The sequence below is a fragment of the Perissodus microlepis genome, chromosome 6 (genome assembly GCF_051167445.1).
Source record: "Perissodus microlepis isolate ML-2025 ecotype Zambia chromosome 6, ASM5116744v1, whole genome shotgun sequence".
Classification (NCBI taxonomy): domain Eukaryota; kingdom Metazoa; phylum Chordata; class Actinopteri; order Cichliformes; family Cichlidae; genus Perissodus; species Perissodus microlepis.
In genome coordinates, this window is record NC_140466.1 from 5,150,050 (window position 1) to 5,171,889 (window position 21,840).

At 41.0% G+C, this 21,840-nt stretch overlaps 2 protein-coding genes across 4 annotated transcripts in view; both read right to left on the minus strand.

Moving 5' to 3' along the window:
• Positions 1–728: 728 nt before the first annotated feature.
• On the minus strand, positions 729–10,465 carry LOC146384892 (multidrug and toxin extrusion protein 1-like). The gene is made up of 16 exons (XM_084930329.1): positions 9,930–10,465; positions 8,329–8,430; positions 8,145–8,213; positions 7,880–8,028; positions 7,501–7,543; positions 6,924–6,968; positions 6,737–6,834; positions 6,104–6,201; positions 5,818–5,999; positions 4,896–5,004; positions 4,639–4,714; positions 2,876–2,945; positions 2,670–2,802; positions 2,472–2,566; positions 2,316–2,379; positions 729–2,213 (listed from the first exon to the last, which is right to left on the minus strand). Exons 1-16 carry the CDS (start codon positions 10,098–10,100, stop codon positions 1,969–1,971), a joined length of 1,749 nt encoding a protein of 582 aa, XP_084786455.1. The 5' UTR covers positions 10,101–10,465; the 3' UTR covers positions 729–1,968.
• A 2,971-nt stretch (positions 10,466–13,436) lies between these two features.
• The window catches only part of frmpd1a (FERM and PDZ domain containing 1a), a 49,228-nt gene continuing 40,824 nt past the window's right edge, over positions 13,437–21,840 (minus strand). For all 3 annotated transcript variants that reach the window (XM_084930332.1, XM_084930330.1, XM_084930333.1), the window contains 3 exons: positions 21,257–21,401; positions 19,901–21,175; positions 13,437–18,687 (listed from right to left, as the gene is read on the minus strand). In XM_084930332.1, coding sequence (XP_084786458.1) covers positions 15,263–18,687; positions 19,901–21,175; positions 21,257–21,401 — 4,845 coding nt within the window. In that variant the 3' untranslated portion in view covers positions 13,437–15,262. The remainder of the gene's footprint in view (positions 18,688–19,900; positions 21,176–21,256; positions 21,402–21,840) is intronic.

Below are 21,840 nucleotides of genomic sequence, written 5' to 3' on the forward strand. Positions count from 1 at the left end.
ATGCAGTTAGTCACACTTAATTCATGATTTAGCAAAGGGGGAAAGTCGCTTTTTGACATAGGACCATGTATATTTGGAAAGTTGTTTTTCACCTTAATAAATAAGATCATCTTCTAAAAACTGTAGTTTGTACTTACTTGGATGATCTTTGTCAATATTAAAATTTGTTTGATAATCCTAAACCTTTTACATATGCAAAAATTAAAAGAAAAAGATCTCAGGAAGGGGGAAATTTTTCACTGCATGGTATATGTTTAAATGACATTTCCAACAAATGGTCATAGTTATGTAACAGGGCTCAAAATGCAAATCATACATAATGTGTCTGGGCCTGAATACGTGACAGTCTGTGCAACAAGTTACTTTTTAACAGTGATCATGCAGAAAGGGAACACGGTCATTCGTGACAGATGAGCTGGAAACTGGTGAAAATGTCTGAACCAAGAGGGGGGTTGAGTGGGACAGAAGTCATTTCCACGGGTGGCTGAGCTCATTGCTGATGATCAACAGGATCAGGTTTCTTTATTGTGAATTGATGAGACCTCTGTTTGTCCCAGAGATGAGACTGATGACGTACAGTTACTTCTAAATGGGTTTTATGGAGCTGCTGTTAATGTGGAATTTCCCTACATAAGCCAACTTTTTGAAGCCTGCTTCATGAAAAGCCTCTTTTTGTTCAGGAGTTATTTATTCATACACTCTCACACTTAAAAGCCACCCAGCATGACTACAAGTTTGTGATTGTTTAATGCTTCACTATTAAACAGTAAACTCTTTATTTTCAGATTTCCAACAGAAGGAACTCAAAAACATCAAAACAACAGAGGAAATAGAAAATAATGGCAGATGATTCAAAAATGTATTTGTGCAGCAAAGTCTCAACACTGACTAAACAGACCTTTATCTATTCGTTTAAAGCCTAAACCGATCATGAAAATAAAGATCTCTCTGATACATCTATTTAAAAAAAAGTCCATGGTATGGTCTTTTAAAGCAAAAGGAAGATATAAGAAGACATTGTGCAGTGAAATGTTTGTTCTAGTGAAAAATGCATAAAATGTTACTGGTGGACGTTTAAGTTCCTTGTTTTCACCCAGAAAATATACATTTTCCATTTGCTTACAATTAAGTCCTCATTTGGACCCATAATAGTAAAAAAAAAAGAAAAAAAAAAGAAAAAAAGAAAAAAAAAAGAAGAAGTTTTATTTACACACACACACACACACACACACACACACACACACACACACACACACACACACACACACACACACACACACACACTCACTCTAATTTGGCTGAGACACAAGAAATAAAAAGTGCACAAAATGCATTTTTTCCTGAAGCAGATTTCATCATAGGCTGCATACTAAAATTGGATGCTGGATGCCCCTTGTTGGATAGTAAACAAGTTACTCAGAGCTTCACAGAGCTTAGCATTTTAGCCTTTGCAATCTTCGTGTTTTGAAAACTGACAGAAGGACTGAGTGGTGACTCACTAAGAAACCAAGTGAGACTGTATACTCATACAGTGAAGTGCATAACTGCCTTTTTCCTTTGCGATGCTAATGGGACCATAATTTCCTAAGTGAACATGATGTTGTATTTAATAAGATGTAACACCTGTGACAGAGCCACAGGTGAGAAAATGTTTACTGGGGCAAGCAGAACAAGCAGAAGAATTGCTTGCTGCTGTCTGTTATAGAGAATGCACATGTAAGACACTTTAAGCATCACATTTCAGACCTGAAAGCATCATCCATCTTTTGTATACAGTCTTTGGGTTTTGCCCCAGGACCTGATACAAGAAATTCTAAATGTAAATTTGGCCTGGCGTTAGCATCCGCTCTTTTGAGGGCTGCAGACCAGGAAATCAAACCGTTTCTGGAAGCTGCACAGAGCTGAAGACTGGAGTAGATTCTCAGTATGGTCAAGCTGATGAGCAGCCCTATGACACTCAAAAATCCATCATTTTAACAGCTTCATTAGAAAGTGACTGATGATTATTCCAGCAAGAAGGATGATGATCATGATTATTAATGCCAAACCACGCCATACAGCCAGCTGTGGTACAGACAGAACATCTCCCACTGTGGTGGTGGTGGTGAAGGCTCTACTGCCTGAACTGGCTACAGTTGGGTCTGTGTTTCCTCCCTCAGCATTCAAACACGCAGACTCAGCTCCACTGACCTGGGCCTGACTCTGATGTGAATCTAGAGGTTTGGGGCAGAGTTAGAGAGAGAGAGTATTTGAGATTAACCCAAAACGTTCATGCGAGCCTCAAAGCAAGACTGTTTCTTATTACCAGTTCTTACCTGAGTGTTCCAGCTCAGCTGTTGCATTTTCCTTTGTGATGTGAACCCCTGCTCTCACAAGAGCCTGATCACAGACATCAAAGACACTTACTGATTGCACATTTTAGCTTCAAATAAGAAAGCTTTAAACTTAAAGCAACTGATGTAGCTACTTACATCTTCTGAAGCCTTTTTCCAATCAAGTATGCACAAAAAAGTGATGTAAAATATCACCTGAAGTAAGAGGCAAATGACAAGTCCTGTCCAAAGTCCTGTCACCGATCAAAAAAAAAAAAAAAAAAAAAATGTTCCTAAACAAATCCTCTGAGACAGAGTAACACACACACACACACAATGCATAAAGTTTGGTTTTACCTACAATCCCCATGTTTGCTGCGAACATCAGGGACACACCAATGGGGAAGCCAATGAAGTAGAATGCAACAAAATTACACAAAGCACCAATCAGCTGTTTCCCCACACCTCTAAGAACACCTGCAGCCACGCCCTGCAAGTATCAAACACTGGTCATGTGGATGTCTCACGTGCTTTGTGAATGGTTATTCTGCATGATTTCTCACCGCAATGGCATCACAGATGTGCATGAATCCAAATATAAGCATGACATCAGCAACCCTCTGAATGATGTCTCTATAAAGATATAGAAATAAGACCTTTAAAAGGGTTTTTAGAAACATACTTTAAATTGATATTCATGCTTTCAATGTAACATCTATCTCTAGTCAGCAAACCAATAAAAGGAACAAGTTCAACTGCAGCAGTCAAACTGCATTTGAACCTGACATTGTTATTCCTCACTGCGGATTTTATTGAGCGTGCTTCAGCTGCTTGACTTAATTATTTAGTAAGACCATAACATTAAACATAATAAAAAGTGGCAATATAGTTTATTATTAAGTGTTAGTTTTCCTTCCTTGATTCCTTGAAATTGTCCAATCTTCGTCTAAGGTCCAGTTATTCATGGTTGACCCCAGGTACTTAATGATAAAGGCAATTTGAAAAAACCAAAAATAGACCGTCTCGAGTTTATTGAATATACAGAGTAACCACTCACACTGCAGGCTCATAAAAGCAACTGATCTCTTTCATTTAGTAAATTGTTGAATCTCCCTTTGGAGCAAGAATCTCAAAACTAGTTACAGACATTTACTTGAACCACTTGTATGATTTGCACAATCGCAAGGATGGCTACTCTGTCAATTCTCCCAGTTTATAAATAAATGTTATAATTAAACAGCCATTTTCGGGGAATGCCACAGGATTGGCTTCAGTTGGGTTAAAATCAGCACTCTGACTTGGATTTTCAAAAACCCCTATATGCTTTCAGTCATCATCTTGCCATCATCTTTACAATATTCAGCTCACGCTTCACCCCTGTCACATTCTCCTATAAATCTGCTTTTAATTAAGTTGGAATTGTTTAAAAGGCCTCTGGCCCCCGAGAGAACAAGCCTCAAAGCATAATAGCACCTCCACCGTGCTTCACACAAAAGGAAGATTTAGTGTTTTGTGCCACCACACTTTTTGCTGGGCTCTTGGGATAATTTTGGTTGGCTGGCCACTCCTGGAAAGGTTCACCACTGTGCCATGTTTTTGCCATTTATGTATAATGGCTCTCACTGTGGTTTTCTGGAGTCCCACAGCTTCAGAAATGGCTTTATAGCCTATTTCAGACTGAGAGATCTCAGTTGCTTTGTTTCTCATTTGTTCCTGAATTTCCTTCGATCGTGGCATGCTATCTGCCACTTTGTCAGGCAGGTCGTATTTAAGTGATCTCTTGATTGAGAGTAGGTGTGACAGTAATCAGGCCTGGGTGTTGCTAGAGGAATTAAACCAAAGATGTGATACACCACAGTTAATTTATGCTATAACAGAAGAGGGCAATTAATTTTTCCACTTAGTGCCATGTAGGTTTGGATTTTTCCCCCTTAATAATAAACACCATCATTTAGAAACTGCATTTTGTGTTTGTGTTATCTTTGTCTACCATTTAAATTTGTTTGATGAGCTGAGATATTTAAGTGTGACAAATATACAAAAAAATAGGAAATCAGGAAGGAGGCAAAACCTTTTTCACATCACTGTATTTGAAGTCTGGGTGCCTCACAGGGTGAACACTAACTATAAACTGAGGGATTTGTTAAAGGGACCTACCTGCTAAACATTAAACAGTCAAAGATCACCGTTGTGCGTCAACATGAAGACGATGACCACAGATAATGTATAATAGTCTGAATGGACTTGTGTAACATCACAGACTCAACTAGACATCCACGTGTCTGCAACAAAGTAAAACTGAGTGTGTGTCTGTGAGTGCACTCACTGCTCGGAGGTGAAAATGTAGCCAATGACATTTCTGGTAGAGATGATGAAAGCCCCAACCAAACAGGCAACTGCCACTGTGGTGCACAAATAAAGTAAAATGCACAGCGTGAGAGAACAGCTCACATGTAGAAATTTCAAAGAGAGAAGGTGAAGACACGACCTGTGTTTTCAGGGACTGTTTGCATACGTGTTGATAACACATGTAACCAGCCGTTTGCTTTCAGTTATTTCTTTTTAAGATTACTCGTTTCTTACATGCACAGATGATAGAGACTTTGCACGATAGCACAGCCTGCTTTGGATTTCCTGCACCAAGAGCATTTCCAACTCTCACACTGGCAGCAACAGAGAATCCCAGTGGGCTCTGTGAAAAGATATGTATTTACACAGTGATAATGTGAAGTATTGAATTTCATGAAAATAAATGATCTCATTAAAGTTAGTTTAAAGTTATGAGGGACATGGCACCAGTACCACATTGGTATATAAGTTCAAAAGTAGAGCTAGAAGCTCGTTATCTTAGCACAAAGATTAGAAACAGACGAAAACAGCAAGAGATGCTAGAGCCAGTCTGATTTGTTGTAGTGTAAACTTGCACAAGCTCAAATAAAACTGCCATTAGGATGAAGACAACACAAACACACACACACACACACACACACACACACACACACAGAAACCAAAGCAACTACTGCCAACTTCATTAGAAGAACAGAAGGAAACTGCAAATAAGGCTGGTAGTTTTCCTGGGCTGCAGCACTGCATTGCATATAATCCAACAATGTTCCCTTGGAGTGGTGAGCATTGATGAGCATGTGCAGTGTGCTGCACAAACTGGAAGCAAACCATGCAGCAGGTGAACAGTCACTGATTTTACAATCCCACATTCATTGTCCTTTATTCATCAGGAATGGTGGTCATGCTTAAAGGGATCAAAGTCCTTCTTCTCAAGTATAGATTATACAAAGATTTTTTGTTATAATCTTTTTATAATATATGTTCTTATGAAGGATTATTAAGATATTTAAAGCATTTTTATAGCTAAGATGAATTTAAAAGGTTATTAATGGGGTTATTAAGGTTATTAATTTCACTGTTTCATGAAAACAATAGAAAATAAATGGATGGATGTAAAAGTCTCTCCAAAAATGGGAAAGGAAAAATGAAACAAAGTTACCATATAAGCTACAATGCAGAGTTGGTATGCTATGGACTGAGCTCCCAGCTCAACCTCACTTATCACACCAGCCAGGAATCCTCCGATTTCAAATATCCACCAGGACAAGCAAATCATGAGCATACTGGGAATAGCCAGCTTGATGAAGAGACCCCACTCTTGCAGACAGTCAAGCGTCCAACCTGCAGACAGAAGTTTGAAGAAAAAAAACAAACAAACACCATTAAAAGACGGCCATCTTTTTAAACATTCACTCGAAGATCACGCTGTGGTCAAGAAAACTGACCTCCCCATGTGGCTTTGTGCAGACCCTTCCAGCAGATGTAAGCATATAGGAACAAAGCCAGCAAATACTGTGACATGGCATTGGCTGCTGCAGATCCACTTCAGTAGTACCATGAGCAGAAGAAGTGACCAAAAATAGAAGTAGGCACTTATTAAGAAATATAAAGACACAGTATGACTGGAAAATATCAAGATTAAAACATGTACAAAGCATCCACCAAACCAGTTAAATTAGACCATCTTAAAATAATATTTCATAATTTCATAATTGTTTTGAGTTTTTTCTTCTCCTGCACATTTTTTATGATTTTGCCAGATTAGATCAACTGGAAGGATTCTATATTGTAGGTATACCTGAGCAAAAGTCAGGGATCTATCAGAATCAATAGGTTTACAGTTTTGTGCACAGTTAGATTTCACTGTCTTTGCTAATCTAAGAAATGTCCAGATGTGCCACTGGAACTATGTGATGGACTCTCAGGTTCAAAATCTAAATCAGTAAATAATTGTTTTTTTGTTTTTGTTTTAAAGCTTTAACACACCATTTCCGTGAAACCCTTAAAGACACATATCTGCACCCTTCTAATCACTTATCATTCAAAAGTGATTAAAAAAAAAAAAAAAAACAACTCACGCAACACCCAGCGCCAGGGGATAGAGGAAGATGTAGTTGATGACAACATTGAAGACATTTCCAATTGCTCCAGTTATAACCTGAGGCCACATAATTCCCTGTAACGAAGAGCAAAACGTTTTCCATTTAAACTTAACTTTGTTACATGTCATGAATGTCATACATGCCTTATGTTAGGATACTGGACCTGATTTTGTAGATACTTCCCAAGCAGTTGGTACATAAAAGCAGCCTGGAAATAGAAAACAGACAAAAAGTTTGAACATTTTTTTTGTCTTTCAACACATCTGTTGATTCTCGTATGATTGCCGATTGTAACTAATGTTTCTAAGAAATTTGTAAATTGTTACTGTGTAATGTGTTTAAAAACTTTAATTGGATGGCTATTAAAATTTTCAAACATACATACAATCAAGGAGGTGATATAAGATCAGTAAACTGCAACCTATGTTCTGTTTGACTAATATTGTTGACATATTTTATTTTACATTTGTTTCATGTATGTCATGGGTTCAACAGTAAGGCAAATCTTGTGTGGATCGTCGAGACAGCTCATTTAAAAAATAGATTTCCATTTTTATGGTTCACCTTCCTAAGGCCCGGTTCATTTTGGATGATTTCGCAAGTGTCCCTTATGAAACAGGAAGTGCTCAGAGTGGGTGTTCTCCCTTTTAGACATTCTCTGATTTTACTGGTAGCTTCCACCATTAGCTTGTGCGTTCACACACGGGATCATGAGGGAAAACTGAATGCATCAAACTCACCGGGAGAGCAGGCATGAAGATTTTCACATACATCTGGGCGAGACTTCAGGCCAGAGAGACAAACACAATGTGTGAAAAAACTACATATATACAAAGCAGGTGTGATTACAAGTGCTCTTTGCCTACAAAACTGATTTGATTCTTTATGGCCTAAATTCAAAAAGGTGCTTGAAACATTTCTCAGACATTTTGACATGCAAGACCTGCAGAGTTGCTGCAGATTTGTCAGCTGCACATTAATGATGCAAATCTTTTGATCTACCACATCTGCTTTACTTCTACTGTAGTGCAGATTTTGACTTAAAGTATATATTGTGCATTTACAGATGATAATTATAACTTTGTCTAATTCTGCTCTAGCTGTTCCTGTTGGACTTACCTGGCGACCTCTGGACTCTGTTCGACTGCGAGTAAGAGGGGCTCAGTGTTGATGAGGACGGCCCAGCAGGGGAAACAGGCCAGCAGCAGAATCAGAACTCCCCTCTGGAGAATCACACCGACTCGCTTCAAGTTACCGCTCCCATACGTCTGCATGAAACAGGTAGACAAAGACTTACTGATCACATGATAAAGTAACAGTTCAGGAAAACAAACTTGATACCACAATCTCCTTGTTAAGTTGTTTAAAAAACATAGGCCCCAACCTGAGATATGAGGGTATCACAAGTTGCTGATAAACCAGTGCCAACAGAAATACCACTGACGTTAACCACCTGCAAATAAATAGATACATTCATTTAAAAAAGCATGTGTTCAGAATCCAAATGAAGACTTACAGAAGGCAGCGACAGAAACAAGCTGATGTACGCCTCAAGTGCGTCTCCTTACCGCAGCTGCTAGTGACACTCCTGCAAGCTCAGTTCTCCCCATGTGACCACAGAACACCATACTGACTGTACTGATCATGAAGACCATCAGCTGAGAAATGAGCTGGGAAAACAAAATCAAACGCATCATTATTATCCAGCAGATCATAAATAAATAAATAAGGAAGAACTGTTTCATTAGAATTTTCATTAGTCAGAAATACCTCATGATATACTCGCTTCTAAACTTCTTGCCGTCTTTTTTTTTTAACATCATATATTTTTAAACGCACAGATCAGGCTTCTAGGAAGGCACCAGAAGTCAAATTCATCATTTAATACCGACGTAAGGACAAACCAAGATTATTTGAGCCAAGAATTTAATTTAGAACTGTTAAAATATTGTGACGTGAAATTTTCTTTCTGTGCTTCAATAAAGTACGCAAGTATGACTGTACAAATGTGTTTGTTTATGGTTAGTGTTTAAATGACCAAGTGTGTGTTTTAAAACAGTGTTATACACTTTTACATATGAAAAATAACATGCTGATGCTGCTGGCCTGAAACTTGAAAAACTATCAATTTTCAGACTGATGTTTATTTATTTTTATTTTTTTTTACTTTCCTAACTTGTTCACAACAGGTCACCAAAGAGGGCAGATTTGTGTCTCTTTAGCCTGTTAGGCTGCAATGTGTAAACCACTACAATAAATAAACTGCATAAAAAGCAAAGAAATGTGTTCAGTGGATCTTTTCTTTATTGTCGCAATGCTTCGCTATGACCGTTCTTATACCATTCCCCGTTATATTGGAGATGGTAGCTACTAGGGCTCACTCTAAATAATTCTGCAACCTGATTCTGCAGACCACCAGCTTGAAGTTGCCCTTCAAGGCACAGGTCCTATCCAGATCAGTCAAGCATGACTGCTCCGGCTTGGAGCAGACACCAACTGTCCACCCTCACAGCTGCTGCTAATCAGGCTTCAATCGGGCACCCGACTGTCAGCATCTAGAGTACCAGAAACTCAAAACACGAGTCAATAGCAGAATAAGCTGTTAAGTTTTTGATGGGCACCACCCAGAAATGTGGCATAATTTAAGGGGAAATAAGCAGGCATGTGTATTTTTTATACCTTTTTGAATTTTATAATTTTCATCACTTTGTCTCTTATTGAGATATTTAACTTCATTTAAGCTATTTTGTTAAAGTTTCTATTTTTAGTGTTTTATCTTCTGTCGTGCAGGATCCTGCCACTTTCTGATAAACAGATTTAACACATTCAATTAGTAAAACGTGTGACAGTCTAGTTATAATGATGATTTTTAATACAGCTATGTGGAATCAAAGCATTAAACAGTATGCAGCATATTGTAACTCAGGCCTGAATGTCAGAAGGCTATAAAAGATTTAACATACAGTAAGCAAAAAAACCCCAAAAATAAGACTTTATGTCCGAGTGTTGACTTTTTATTTCATAACTAGATTGGAAAACTCTTATTTGCGAGACTGTTACAAGGAGTTGCACTCAGGTCAGAACTAGCTTAAAATGAAGCAGGTTTTTAAAATTTCATCTTTACTGTTGGGAATAAATAATTTTTCAGTGCCTCAATAATGCGTCTTACCACCGGTCCTGCCAGTTTAACAAGCTGTAGCAGCTCATTCCAGTACACCGGCGGGATCAAACAACGGCTGCTCTTACGGCAAGGAGAGCATCCTTCACCGGAGCTCTGAAGTTCATTTAAGTGTCCGTTCACTCCCCTTAAATAATCGGTAACCGGTTCTGAACCTTCCATGACCAGGAAACGAAACGCTCTAAACCGACTTGGATCCCAGACACCATTTACGGCCTCGTCCCCTGCAGTCACGGACAAATGTCAGGGACAGCAGATATCCCACAGCTTGATCCACGCGGAGAAATCCACTGAAATCCCCTCGTGCTTCCACTGAAACGTGACGCGATATGTGACGTAAACGTCTAGGAAACGCTGTTGACGATAAACATGAGTGTGTTTTATTACAAAAACAAACAAACAAAACAAAAACAAAAACGTCTTCACAACAACAGTGTGTGATTTATGCATTGGAGTTTAGTTTAAAAAAAATACGGGCAGGCTTTTTGTGAGATTATTCCACATCGTCTTCCTCTGCTTTCATTGCAGCCACGTCACGCTCACGAGCAGAATCACGAGACCAATGCCGAATATGGTCCTGAAGAATGTAAAAAAAAAGAAAGGCTTGTCATACTGTAAAGACAGCTGTTCCATTTTTATGTAGATATCTGCAGACATGTATGGAGACAAAAAACAAACAACAACAACAAACAAACTGGGAAACTGCTGATTGACGTATGAAGGATTTTAATCGGAATACTATGAAAACAATTGTATCAAAGCTGATGGAAAAAGTGTGTGAATGTCATTTTAACAGCCTGCTGACTAAAGATCTCAGCTCTGAGGATTACAACTGTGAGGGAAACACCTGCGCTATGGAAGTAATTTTTAGCCTTTTAGTTTTATAATTTTATATAAATTTTATATAGTTTTATAGTTTTAGCTTATATAGCACAGAATTTTAAGTGTCAAACATATCACTATAAACATCAGCAGAGATCCAAACACTTCAATTGGGCTATTATTGGATTTCACATCAGAGGCTATGCATTAGCAGACAGTAAACGCTTTGGGGTCCTTAGGAACTAAGTAAAGCGCTATACAAACACAGGCCATTTACCATTTAGTAAATGGTTTCAAAAGACACTGCTCTTGCAGCTGGTACATAAAGGTAGCCTGCACAGAAGTAAGTAAGTAAGTTGAATGGTACAGGATGAGCAACATACATTATTTGTTCTTCATGGTAGGAGCAACCAAACATCATCCAAAACTCTGTTCAAAGTTAAGTTTCCTCTGTATTAAGGATCCAGACCAAAGCCCAGTTCCAAAGACGCTGGAACTCTGTGTAAAATATAAACAATATTTCACTTTATTCATATTTTATTCACAGAAAACAGTTTGAAAATTGTTTAAACTGAGACGTTTTACCATTTCATGATATATATTGGCTCATTTTGGAATTGACAACATGTTTGAGACATGTTTGGCAAGAATAAGTCCCCCAAAAAAGTTGGGATGGCACGCAAAACGCTGGAAAAGTAAGTGATACAAAACAAGTTAACTGGCAACATGACTGAGTGCACAAAAAGCAGCTTAGCTTAGCAGGAATAGAAAAGGACAGACTGTCATCAATATGAAAAGAATACTTTGGAACCATTTCAGAGTAATTTCTTCAACTTAAAATCATGAAACCTGTGATTATGTCATCATCTATACTATAGATGAAATCTCTGTGCGCAAGGAACAAGACCGAAAATCAAATCAATAAATTAAGCAGTGTTTGGTTATTTTTGTCATTGTGATAAATTGGGTTAAGACAACATATGATCTGATGACTAAGGTGACTATAGCAGTAGATGTGGTCTTTTCAATCATGTCACAGGATCTCTATCAGCAGGTTTGTAGAATTGTTAAACTTCTGTTTATTTGGGCTTAAAAAATCTCAGGGAAGTCTCAGGAAACGCAGCAGCTTGTTTAGTTTCTGCTCATGCCTTTGTGCCCGAGGCGCTGACACAGTATCAGGTGGCAATGCCGCCCTCTAGTGCTAAAACTATTTAATGCCACCAGCTGTGTCGCTGCTGACCGCAAAGCCTGAAAAATGTGATGTGACAGAGAAAACCGAAATGACAGAGTTAAGCGTCTGCAGGGTGAAATCTCTCAGTACTTCCTTTTGGAAAACCTTTAGATTTTTAGTCACATGATTTTATTATGTCTTTTGCCTTTCAATTATATTGTACACCAGTTTAAAAAAAGAGGTTAGGACAACATGTAATCATCACAGTAGCCTATAACACAAAGTCAGTTAAACTTCAGTGATGTCAGTCAAACCACTGTGGATCCATTTTTACCTGCTGTGGTGAAAATTAAAGTCTTTTTTTCAGATTTGCTTCTTTTAAAGTGTCTTTGTAGCTTGAGATGGTTTATTCAGCTAGCCCAGCACAGCACCCAGCACAGCGTCAGAGATAAGCCATCACATGTGTATAGAGGGCATCAGTCCAGCAGCAGGCCCAGCATCTACTCCTCTGTTCAAGAAGGAAGATGAAGATGATTACGAGGGTCCCACAGAATGACCTCCAGTGAGAACCCATGTGCATGTATTTGGTGAAAATGTTAGAAACAGAATCTGTGAGCATGGAATCAGAGCAGGGGTGGGCAATTAATTTTCCCAAGAGGCTGTATGAGAAATCAGGACTCAAGGTGGGGCCCTCCACAACAATCCCAGTTTCTCATGTGGACTCTTGGGAAATATAATTGCCATCCCTGCTTCAGAGGGTCGTGCTCACAGCCCAGCACCGTGCAGATCAACTGACATTCGCCAGAGAACATCAGAACTGGCAGGACTGCCACTGGCGCCTTGTTGTCGTCACAGATGAGAGCAGGTTCACTCTGAGCACATGTGACAGATGCCACAGCATCTCCAGACTCTTTCATATATGCGCACTGTGAACTATGACGATTGATTTTTTCCCTAATTTTATTATTTTCCCAGTTTAGCTCAACTTTCTGTTTTTGCCTCTTCTTTATTATCTTTGTTTGTGCTGATTATGTTCAGCTGTTCCTCTTTCCTGATATAGAAACATGAATTAAGCAGCTGCATCTTAACAATATGGTCACACTATAATATATAAGATTCAACTTTGAAGTAATGCAGCCAAGAAAAAAAAAAGCAGAATAGTTATAACCGTTTGAATCTGTTGAGTGGTGGATGTAAATACTGTCCCTTGTTCTAACGTCACCTTTTTGATTAAGGATATAGGGAGTGGACCAAACCACTGTGACCCACAGGAGGGGGGAGTCCACTTTTTTCATTTTCAAAAGTTGGTTTTCTTACCACAAGAGCTGCCAGTGCTTATTACTAATATTTAGTATCATAAAGGTATCCTTCTAACATTGCATTGAGGACGACGAGAGAGAAAGCTGATCTGGACACCCTCGCCTTACTCAGAGTTTGCAACCCTGTTGCATTGTCTGTCTGACTCAGCAAAGATGATATTGGATGAACAATAAAAGGAATCATGAAAAGATCATAACATAGTTTTTAATGGTGGGAATTGAGCATTACAAAGCAAGCACAGACTTCATCTATCCGTCATTCACAGATAAAATCCCTGAAGAGATAACAATGCATTTTATGGATTATAACAGCATGCTTCGTGAGCACAGAGGACTTTAAAAAAAGGTTTTCATCATTACTTTTAGGGAAACGTCCACACGGAGATAATGGTAAAACTAAACCCATTCTTCTCTGCAAACTGGAAAAAATAATACAGGAAAATATCCTATTGGAACCTAATGAAACAAAACAGTAATGTGAATAAAAGCGTTTTGGCTGCTATCATAAAAAGAAACACCGTTTGCAGTTTACTGTATCCCCTGAACTGAAGTGGTGAAACGAGTTTTGATGGTTATTTCTGCAGTGAACATGCAGGTCTTGTGTGTCGAGCCTTTTAACTGTTAAACATTCCCAGTGAAAATGCTGCCATACGGCAGCTTATCCACAATAATAAATTTTGCACAAATCAGCGTTATACATAATTTTCGTGTCAAATTTTAAAGAAAACTAAGAAGAGGCTGTGAACCAATCACTGGGTCTGACCGGCCTACACAATTTGTCAAAGGCTGAAAAAGCTAACAATACTGCATTCTGTGGCCAAGTTATGTCACTGGTCAAGTAGTACTTGTAGTCATACTGGGAAATCTATAATAATGCACTTAGTATAAGGGACAGTCGTTTTTCTTCATCCTCAGAACTCAAGCAGAGGGGTGAAGGTTTTTATAATCTTGAAAGCAATCAGAAACTCAAGAACTGTCACACACCATAAATACCTATTGATAAGTATCTTCTGTAGCCTGCGGACTGTTGTGGAATATACAAAAATAAATTAATATATGGAAATAAATGCAAGGAGCTGTAATGGTAACGTCACCATGCACTGGAAGGTTTCAGTCAAAGAGAAAATAAATTAAAGAAAATGTTGAGAATCTTTGACGTTTCCACAGATCCTATCAAATGTTGGTGTAAAAGGACAAAAAACTCAATGTGCCGTTTCATAAAATCCTGCAACGCGCATACATGAGCATTCCACTACTAGCTTTATAAAACAACAAATGGCTTCAGGCTTGAAATCATCAAATCATGTCCCACACTAGTTTTTGGTTTTGTAAACATTAACATTCAGAAAAAGTCTTCACTGACGTCCTGTTAAGATACACTATATAAGAATCCGTAAACTGCAGTCAGATGATCAGAAGAGTTAAAATGGTCAGTCTGTTGAACAAAAGGCCAGTGTATGAATGGATGAGTCAGAGTTACTCTGAATCGATTACATGTGTGCTTGTGCATGTGTGAAAAAGGCCCACTACTTTGACACACCACTGCTCCTCTGTCTATGACTGTAAACATTTCCATATTTATTCCTTGACATTCCTTTCTTCCTTAGACAAACTGCAGTATCTCATTAAATAAACCAATCAATCAATAAATAAATAAACAGTTAATAACATAGAATACATTCAAGTACATCAGCTTTGATATTGGAATGCAAGCTTGCAGCACTCTACAGTCTGGCTCTTGGCTATCCATCTGGTTTGTTTGGTACAGTACGTGCACAGCTAGTCAGTCACCACATGCGCCTCGGCGATCTCTGCCTTGGTAACCAGAAAAAAAACTGTTAACCGGCCCCAGTTTTTTGAGCTTCCTAGGAACAGCACTGCAAGCCAAGAGTCCCAGGTCACACTTATCCACACCTACAGCAGCTGTGAGCTCACTGGTGACCTCACGGATGTGGAGTTGAACACCACAGGTCGCAAGGCTGAAGGTAATTTCTCAAAGGGCTGTGGTCGCCTCAGAGTGCAGTGAGGGTGCGGAACAGCTGAGTGAGGCAGAAGACTGAGGCGGTGAGTGCTGTGCACTGTTTGGCTAGCAGCTTGGTGCTCAGGTCCTGGCAGCTGCGTTTGCTGCTGGCACGCTCCGCTGCCAGGCAGAAGTCCCTGAATGAGCGGGCCACATCTGCCAGACCTGCGACGGCCTCTGCGTTCCTCCGGTCGCACCTGTCACACCCAGAAAACCAGAGGCACACGCCTGCCAGCTCCACCAGGGTCCGGAAACTGTTGGCCAGAGAGTGAAGCATCTCCTCTGGGCTCTGTCCGATTCCCACCACCTTTTGGCAGCCTGACATCAGCCGCCGTGCTTCCATCTGGAGCACCCTTTTGTTCTCTGTAAAATGAGCAGGGCACGTTTCTCTTGGGTGACGAGCTCTGTGTCCTCCTACAGATCGGTCAGCATTGCTACTTTCTAGAATGGAAAGAAGCTGGTCTACATCTAAGCGGAGTACTTGGAAACCCGTGGGAGGTTCTGGGTAGCGCTGCTGACCCAGCCGACTCATGGTGTCCTTGTGCGTTTGAGAAGTGAAAGGGTCAGAGGTGTCAGAGAGAGGCGAGAGGAGAGGGCTGAGCTCAGAGGTAGAAGAGGAGAAAAGAATGGAATGAGGAAAAGAGGGGGAATGGGAGGATGTAGGGGAAAGAAAGGAGGGAACAGGGGAAGAGCTCATTAGAGGAAGACCTGCCCCAGAAGTCTGCGTTACTCCGCTGCTCTGTGTGCGGCAGGAGAACTCGTAGACCGTCAGCTCATCATCGAAGCTGTCCTCGCTGCCGAAGCAGTTTGTGTAAACAGCTGGGCAACCACAAGCGTCCAGTGGCACCTGCACCCCCTCTACGATCGACTCGCATCCAGAAGATAGCACAGAACCGCACCCAAACTCTGACTTCAGAGGTGGAGCAGACACCACCTCGGCCTGGGCCTTTGTCTCTGTTGGATCCTCACAGATAGTGAATACTCTGCAGCCTGAAGGAGGTGTTTTTGGTGAGCATGAAACTTTCTCTGAAGGTCTACAAAGATCCATTAAAGGCCTGTCGCTACTTGTCCTTCTTATTTTCTGTGGCTGAAAAGGAAGCCTGGGCCCATTTAGATTCTCTGTGGTCACCACGATTGCAGGAGGGATGGAAGGTGATCGATTGGTTGTTTTATAACCTGGTACGTCTGCATCTGGACTTGTGACTTTGGAGTTTGGTTCTGGAGAGTCTTTTATGGGACCAGGAGTGTCCATCTTTAAACCTGCGGCATCTCTTTGGAGTTGGCTCACTATGGAGGCTGGGGGCTCTGTTATTGGTCCTGGTGTGTCCTTATCAGATCCAGAGTACAACAAATTTCGATGTTGGGGCTTAGGCTCAGTCTGAACAGGCAGGTCAGAGCTGACCTCCTCCTTCACCTCTGTCCCTGAATTAAGACTCTTTGCTGATGTTAGTTCTACAAAAAACTCCCCGTCCACCTCTGATCCTGTGACCGTTGTATCCGAATCATCTGACTCTACCGACTCCGCAGTGTTGCCAACTTCTAAGTCAGCATTTTGTTTGACATCATTAACGTCTGTTACTTTAATGGTGACCTCTGCTTCTTCCTTGGTGTTGTCCTCAGCAGGACTCTGGGCCACGTTCCCAATCCCGGGTTGACTGAGAGACTCTTGAGATCGTGATAAATAAAGAGGCAGCTGTTGAATCTTCCCCCTAAGCGTTGATGCAGATAATCGGCCCATGATGGCGGGGGAACAGGTTTGGAAGAGGAAATGAGTCGGAGAAGTAGGTTGTTTAGCGAGATCGGTGATTGTAGCCATGCTAGTCTTTTCTAACTTAGAACTAGCTAAACTTTCTTTATCTTCAGCACTTTGGGTTTCACTTCTGGGTTTATCCACGGTTTGATTTAAAGCACTGAGAAATGTGATCCCGCTTTTCAATCCAACACCTGAATTAAAAGTAGGAGACGTGGTGCTTGTTGCAGCTCCGAGCTTTGCTGTAATTGAGTTTATAGCACGAGTATAATCAGAATGAATTCTTGTGCGAGACTTGATTTGTGACTCGCTTTGACCTGCTGATTTAGCTCGACACTTTGTAGCTTTAGTCCTGTCATCTCTCCTGTCACTCAGTGAATTACTCACTTCATCATCATCATCATCAAAAACATTGTCAGAAGTGGTGCTGTCTGTAACTTCATCGCTTATGGTCACAGCCCCGATGGCATCATCGTCGTTAACGCTTGTGACTTTTACGTGTGCCTGTTCTTCGTCATTGCTTGTCTTGGGATTGTGTTCCATATAATCTGAAGCTGTAATTTTGTTTTGGATTTCCATGTACTCGCTGCCCTCTTCCTCCTTCACTAGACAGCCACTCTGGGATTTGTGAAGGACTGGTACTGAGGGTAGAGGGGATGAAGGTGGGGGTGGTGGTGGTGGTGCATATGAGGGGCCTTTAAGCATGTATTCCTCTGCATCTTTCATCTCTGGTGCAATCAAACTGGACACCAAAAGGCCGTTACTGCCCTTTTTATTCCCGTCTGGTAAACATGTAGACAGTATGTGGATTTCTGGTGGCGCCTGCACACCCACAAGTGGTCTCTTTAAGCTAGACGAGTATGCTCCCACTCCCTCTTTCTTCTCTTCCTCCTCTTTAATCTTCTGTTTAGTGATTTCTTGCAAAAACATATGACTAGTGAACGGCCCATTCCCTGTCAAACCTGCTGACTCCGGCTTCCCTTCCTCTTTCCCTTCCCTATCCTGCTCCTGTCCCTCCCCTTCCTCCTTTCCGTCACCCCTCCGATCGGCACTCTCCTTTCCGTCTGGATCCACACGGCAGCGGACAACAGTGATGGTTGGAGACACTGATTTCACCAGATCGGTGACCGATTTGGACTCCATTGCGTCAGGTTCCATCTCCATTTCCTGTTTCCTGGTTTTGGGAGCAGGCTTTGGGTCTCTAGGCTGATCAAGAGAACCAAAACCTGGTGCACGCGAGCAGAGTGTTGACAGAATGGGCTTTGACTCAAGCTGAGCAGGTTCCCCTTCAGAGTGAGTAAGTGAGGAGACAGTGGGGCTAGGATTCTTGGTTTGCTCTGAAGGTTCAGGATCTGAACTGAGGATCTGGGCATCGCTGACTTCTCCCGAATGTTTTTTATGACACCGCTTGGAAGCCAGGGCCTGCTTTGACTCTGGATCTGGCTCTGGATACGACACCCTGGACGTGTAATCGGTTTCCATGAAGGAACGCCGCTTCCTCGATCTTTTCCTGAGCTGGAACAAAGTTTCTCTGCCTCCTCCTTCTTCCTCTCTCCATTTTCTATCATCTTCTGCTTCTCTAACTTTGTCTGTGTCCGGCACAGAGACTCTGATATCACTGAGGCTCAGTGTGCTGAGGAAGTCCAGCTTCATCTCTGTGCAAATGTCTGCAAGATAGCACAAAAATTTCAGCTTTTGTGTTTAAAGCAGAACAAATATCACAACAAAATTTATATTCTTCTGTGTGCAGTGCACAGACACACAAAATAGGCCATAAATGTACATTCAATGAAAATTACAAGTTTTGCATCACTTTTTCCTTTAAGGTCAGTTTTTAGTTTTGCACAGCAGTTGCCATTAAACTATTTGTCTGCAATTTTTTGTATTAGTTTTGCTCCAATGTTTACTGTTAGTAGCTAATGTGGTGGTAGATGGACACTCTACTTAAAGGGGATATATTCAGCTCATTTCCAGTGTCATATTTTTATTGTACTCTACTAGAGTAGAGGGGGCCTTGAGTAGCCCATCAGCTCATCCTCTCTGAAACAAGCTTGCTTTTAAATCAAATCAAATTAAAACAAAAAATCCCGTAAATTGGAGCAATTTAAGCTTCAGCTTTTTCCTTCATGGAAGAGGTAAAACATAACATTACATGAAATTATGTCAAATGTAGAACAAAAACATTAAATAATGTAAAGGAAAAGTACATAAGCATTATTCATAAATTATATTTAAAATAGCTCTTCCATTGACATGTTTATATAGGTCCAAATTATGTATTAGATTAATAGATGAGTCAATAGAGTGAAATCTAACTTTTATAGCTAGTCAGAGCTGGATCATCCACCAAAAGATTATAAGATAAATAAGATGGTGTCTTCCGAATATTAATGGGGTGTGGAGAAAACATGCAGTTATAGAAGATTATATTCACTTTGGTACTTTTTTCCAATAATAATCCCCTGTAATTCTTTGCCTTTGGAAAGTAATCGGTAAGAACATAACCCCTTAAATGTAGTAGAATAACGGTATGAAGTACTGCAGTGGACTTTGGAAATATTTATTTGAGATGCAGATAGACTGTACTTCTATCCCACCTGGACTGATGCAGTAAAGGAAATGGCAGTTTTTTTTCTTGCATACGAGTGTCATCAGGATCAGTAGACCACATCTACCATTATTGTTAGGTGTGGCAATTATGTAACATGTTCTGGCAATTATGTAACATTTTCAGTAATCCAGTAAATATTCTAACTCTTTTAGGGAGTAACCACTTCAGCCACTAGATGGCAACAAAGCAGAATTTACAGCCTTTATTTCTGATCAATATACAAGACTTGAAAATTCTTGAGATCAGCCTCACAGTGAAAAGTAAATCACCTCTTGGCACAGCCCCTGATGTCGGGTCTTCAGGTGAGGTGAAACGATCCCTGGCGTCAAAGAACTCCTCATCAGAGCTGCTGTCTCCAAAGCCAGGGGGCGGGTGCAGGATGGGTATTGGCTCCAGGTCTTCATCTTGAGTCTCCTCTCCCTCCTCCCTCTCTTCTCTCTGTTTATGAGAAAGGCTGCGTGCACTGTCGGGGGTGATGTTGGAGCAGATGTTGTAGTAGCAGCGTGCGTCGCTCTGGTCAAAGTTAAACACAAAGTCTGTGTTTGAAGACGGGGAAGGCGATGACGAATATTCTTTAAAACCACCTTCCTTGCTTACACTTCCGCCCTCTCTTCCCCCATCTGTTTCTTTTAACGCATTCCTCCTCCTCCTCAACTCTTCTTCATCGTCATCTTCCTCGCTGGCCTCTGGAGGGCTCGGCAGGAAGTCCACGAGGCGGGAGAGCTCCGCGAAACACAGGGAGCTGTCATCAGTGCAGAGGTTACCTGAAGAACTTTGGGCATCAGCAAGGCTCTGAGAAGAAGTGGAGATGGGTGAGGTGAGCTGGGGATCGGCGCCATCGCCTGATCTCCTGCAGGCCCCTCCTCCTCCTCCTCTGTCAGGAGTTGTGAGGTGAATCAGGGGATGGGAGTGCGCAGGTGGTGGGGCAAGCAGGTGAGGCTGTACATGCCCATGAGAATAAGGGTGAAGGTGAAACGAAGAGTGGACACTGGCGTGACTTTGTGAAGCAGCACTGGGGTGGATAGAGGAAGAGGAGCATGACATCAAGTCATCTTCCTCCAGGCCATCGAGAGTGTCACTGGAGGCGCTGGTGAGGACATGAGAGTCCGTATGACATGAATCTGATACAGACGGCTCCTCCTCTGCTGCTCGCACATCCTCTTCACATCCCATCTCCCCTTCCTGTCTAGCGTGTCTCCCCGAATCATTGTCCGTTACGTGGATCTCTATTTGTCCACAATCCTGCACTCTCTTCATCTCCTTCCTGTGCTCTGAGCTTTCATTCTCGTCATTCTTATCGAGCTGAAACTTTTCTGTTTTAGTGTCAGAACCTATTTCATCTTTTAGTCTTTTATCCTTGCCAGGTTTCTCTCCCCTTTCACTCTCATCTTTGTTTCTCCGACTGTCTTTTCTGTTCCGTCCATCTGGATCTGACGAAGATCTGATTCGAAGGCGCGGCTTCTTGTCAGACACCAGGTTGACCAGCGGTTCCATGTCTAAGTCTGAGGATTCATCGGAGTCACTGCCACACCGTGAAACATAACCTGTGAACATGAATCCAAATTAAAACGAGATAACATTTATTGATTGTTACAGGTGTGATGAATGCATTGTTGTCTTTGTACCTTCCTCAGCAGAGATTCTGTGCTTCTTGGAGTCATCTATCCAGGGAAAGACGTTGAGGTCAGGGTCAACAAACACTCGGCAGTACCCTGCTATTAAGCAGGACATATCCTTAGCCGCAGCTGACTCCAGTAGTAAAGTAATGGGCTTTATGAAAGAGAATGGAAAAAGAGAGGTTGTGGGGAAAGACAATTCAGCAGTGTAAAGGCACTTAGCATAAAGTTCTATCACTGTTTCTGCTGAGGTTTGTATATTGTATGCAAGGGGGTGCAGAGAATAATATAAAGAGGTTATGAAAAACAGAAATTGTTCATCTTAATTCATTAAAACACTGCAGTAAAGGTGGGTCGTGTTAAGATGAATGCTAATTAATATTGTGCTTAAGCAGTTGAGGAGGTCTGGAAGTCAGCAACTTATTAAGAGAGCTTTTAAAGCTAATTAACAATCATCCAAACAGAACAAAACTCTGTTTCCAAACTGCAACACTGATAAGGATCTGCACAATTACTCGTGTTCACCTAATGAAAAGGAGAAACATGCAGATCAAAACAACATGTGCTAAATACAAAATGCACCAATAAAGAGA

Excerpts from the sequence above, each read along its gene's own strand:
- LOC146384892 (XM_084930329.1), bottom strand. The coding sequence starts at position 10,100 with ATGGAAGGTTCAGAACCGGTTACCGATTATTTAAGGGGAGTGAACGGA. Across the intron at positions 8,431-9,929 it reads TTAAACTGGCAGGACCGGTG|CTCATTTCTCAGCTGATGGT; the intron begins GTAAGACGCATT and ends TTGTTTTCCCAG. Across the intron at positions 8,029-8,144 it reads GTGATACCCTCATATCTCAG|ACGTATGGGAGCGGTAACTT; the intron begins GTTGGGGCCTAT and ends TGTTTCATGCAG.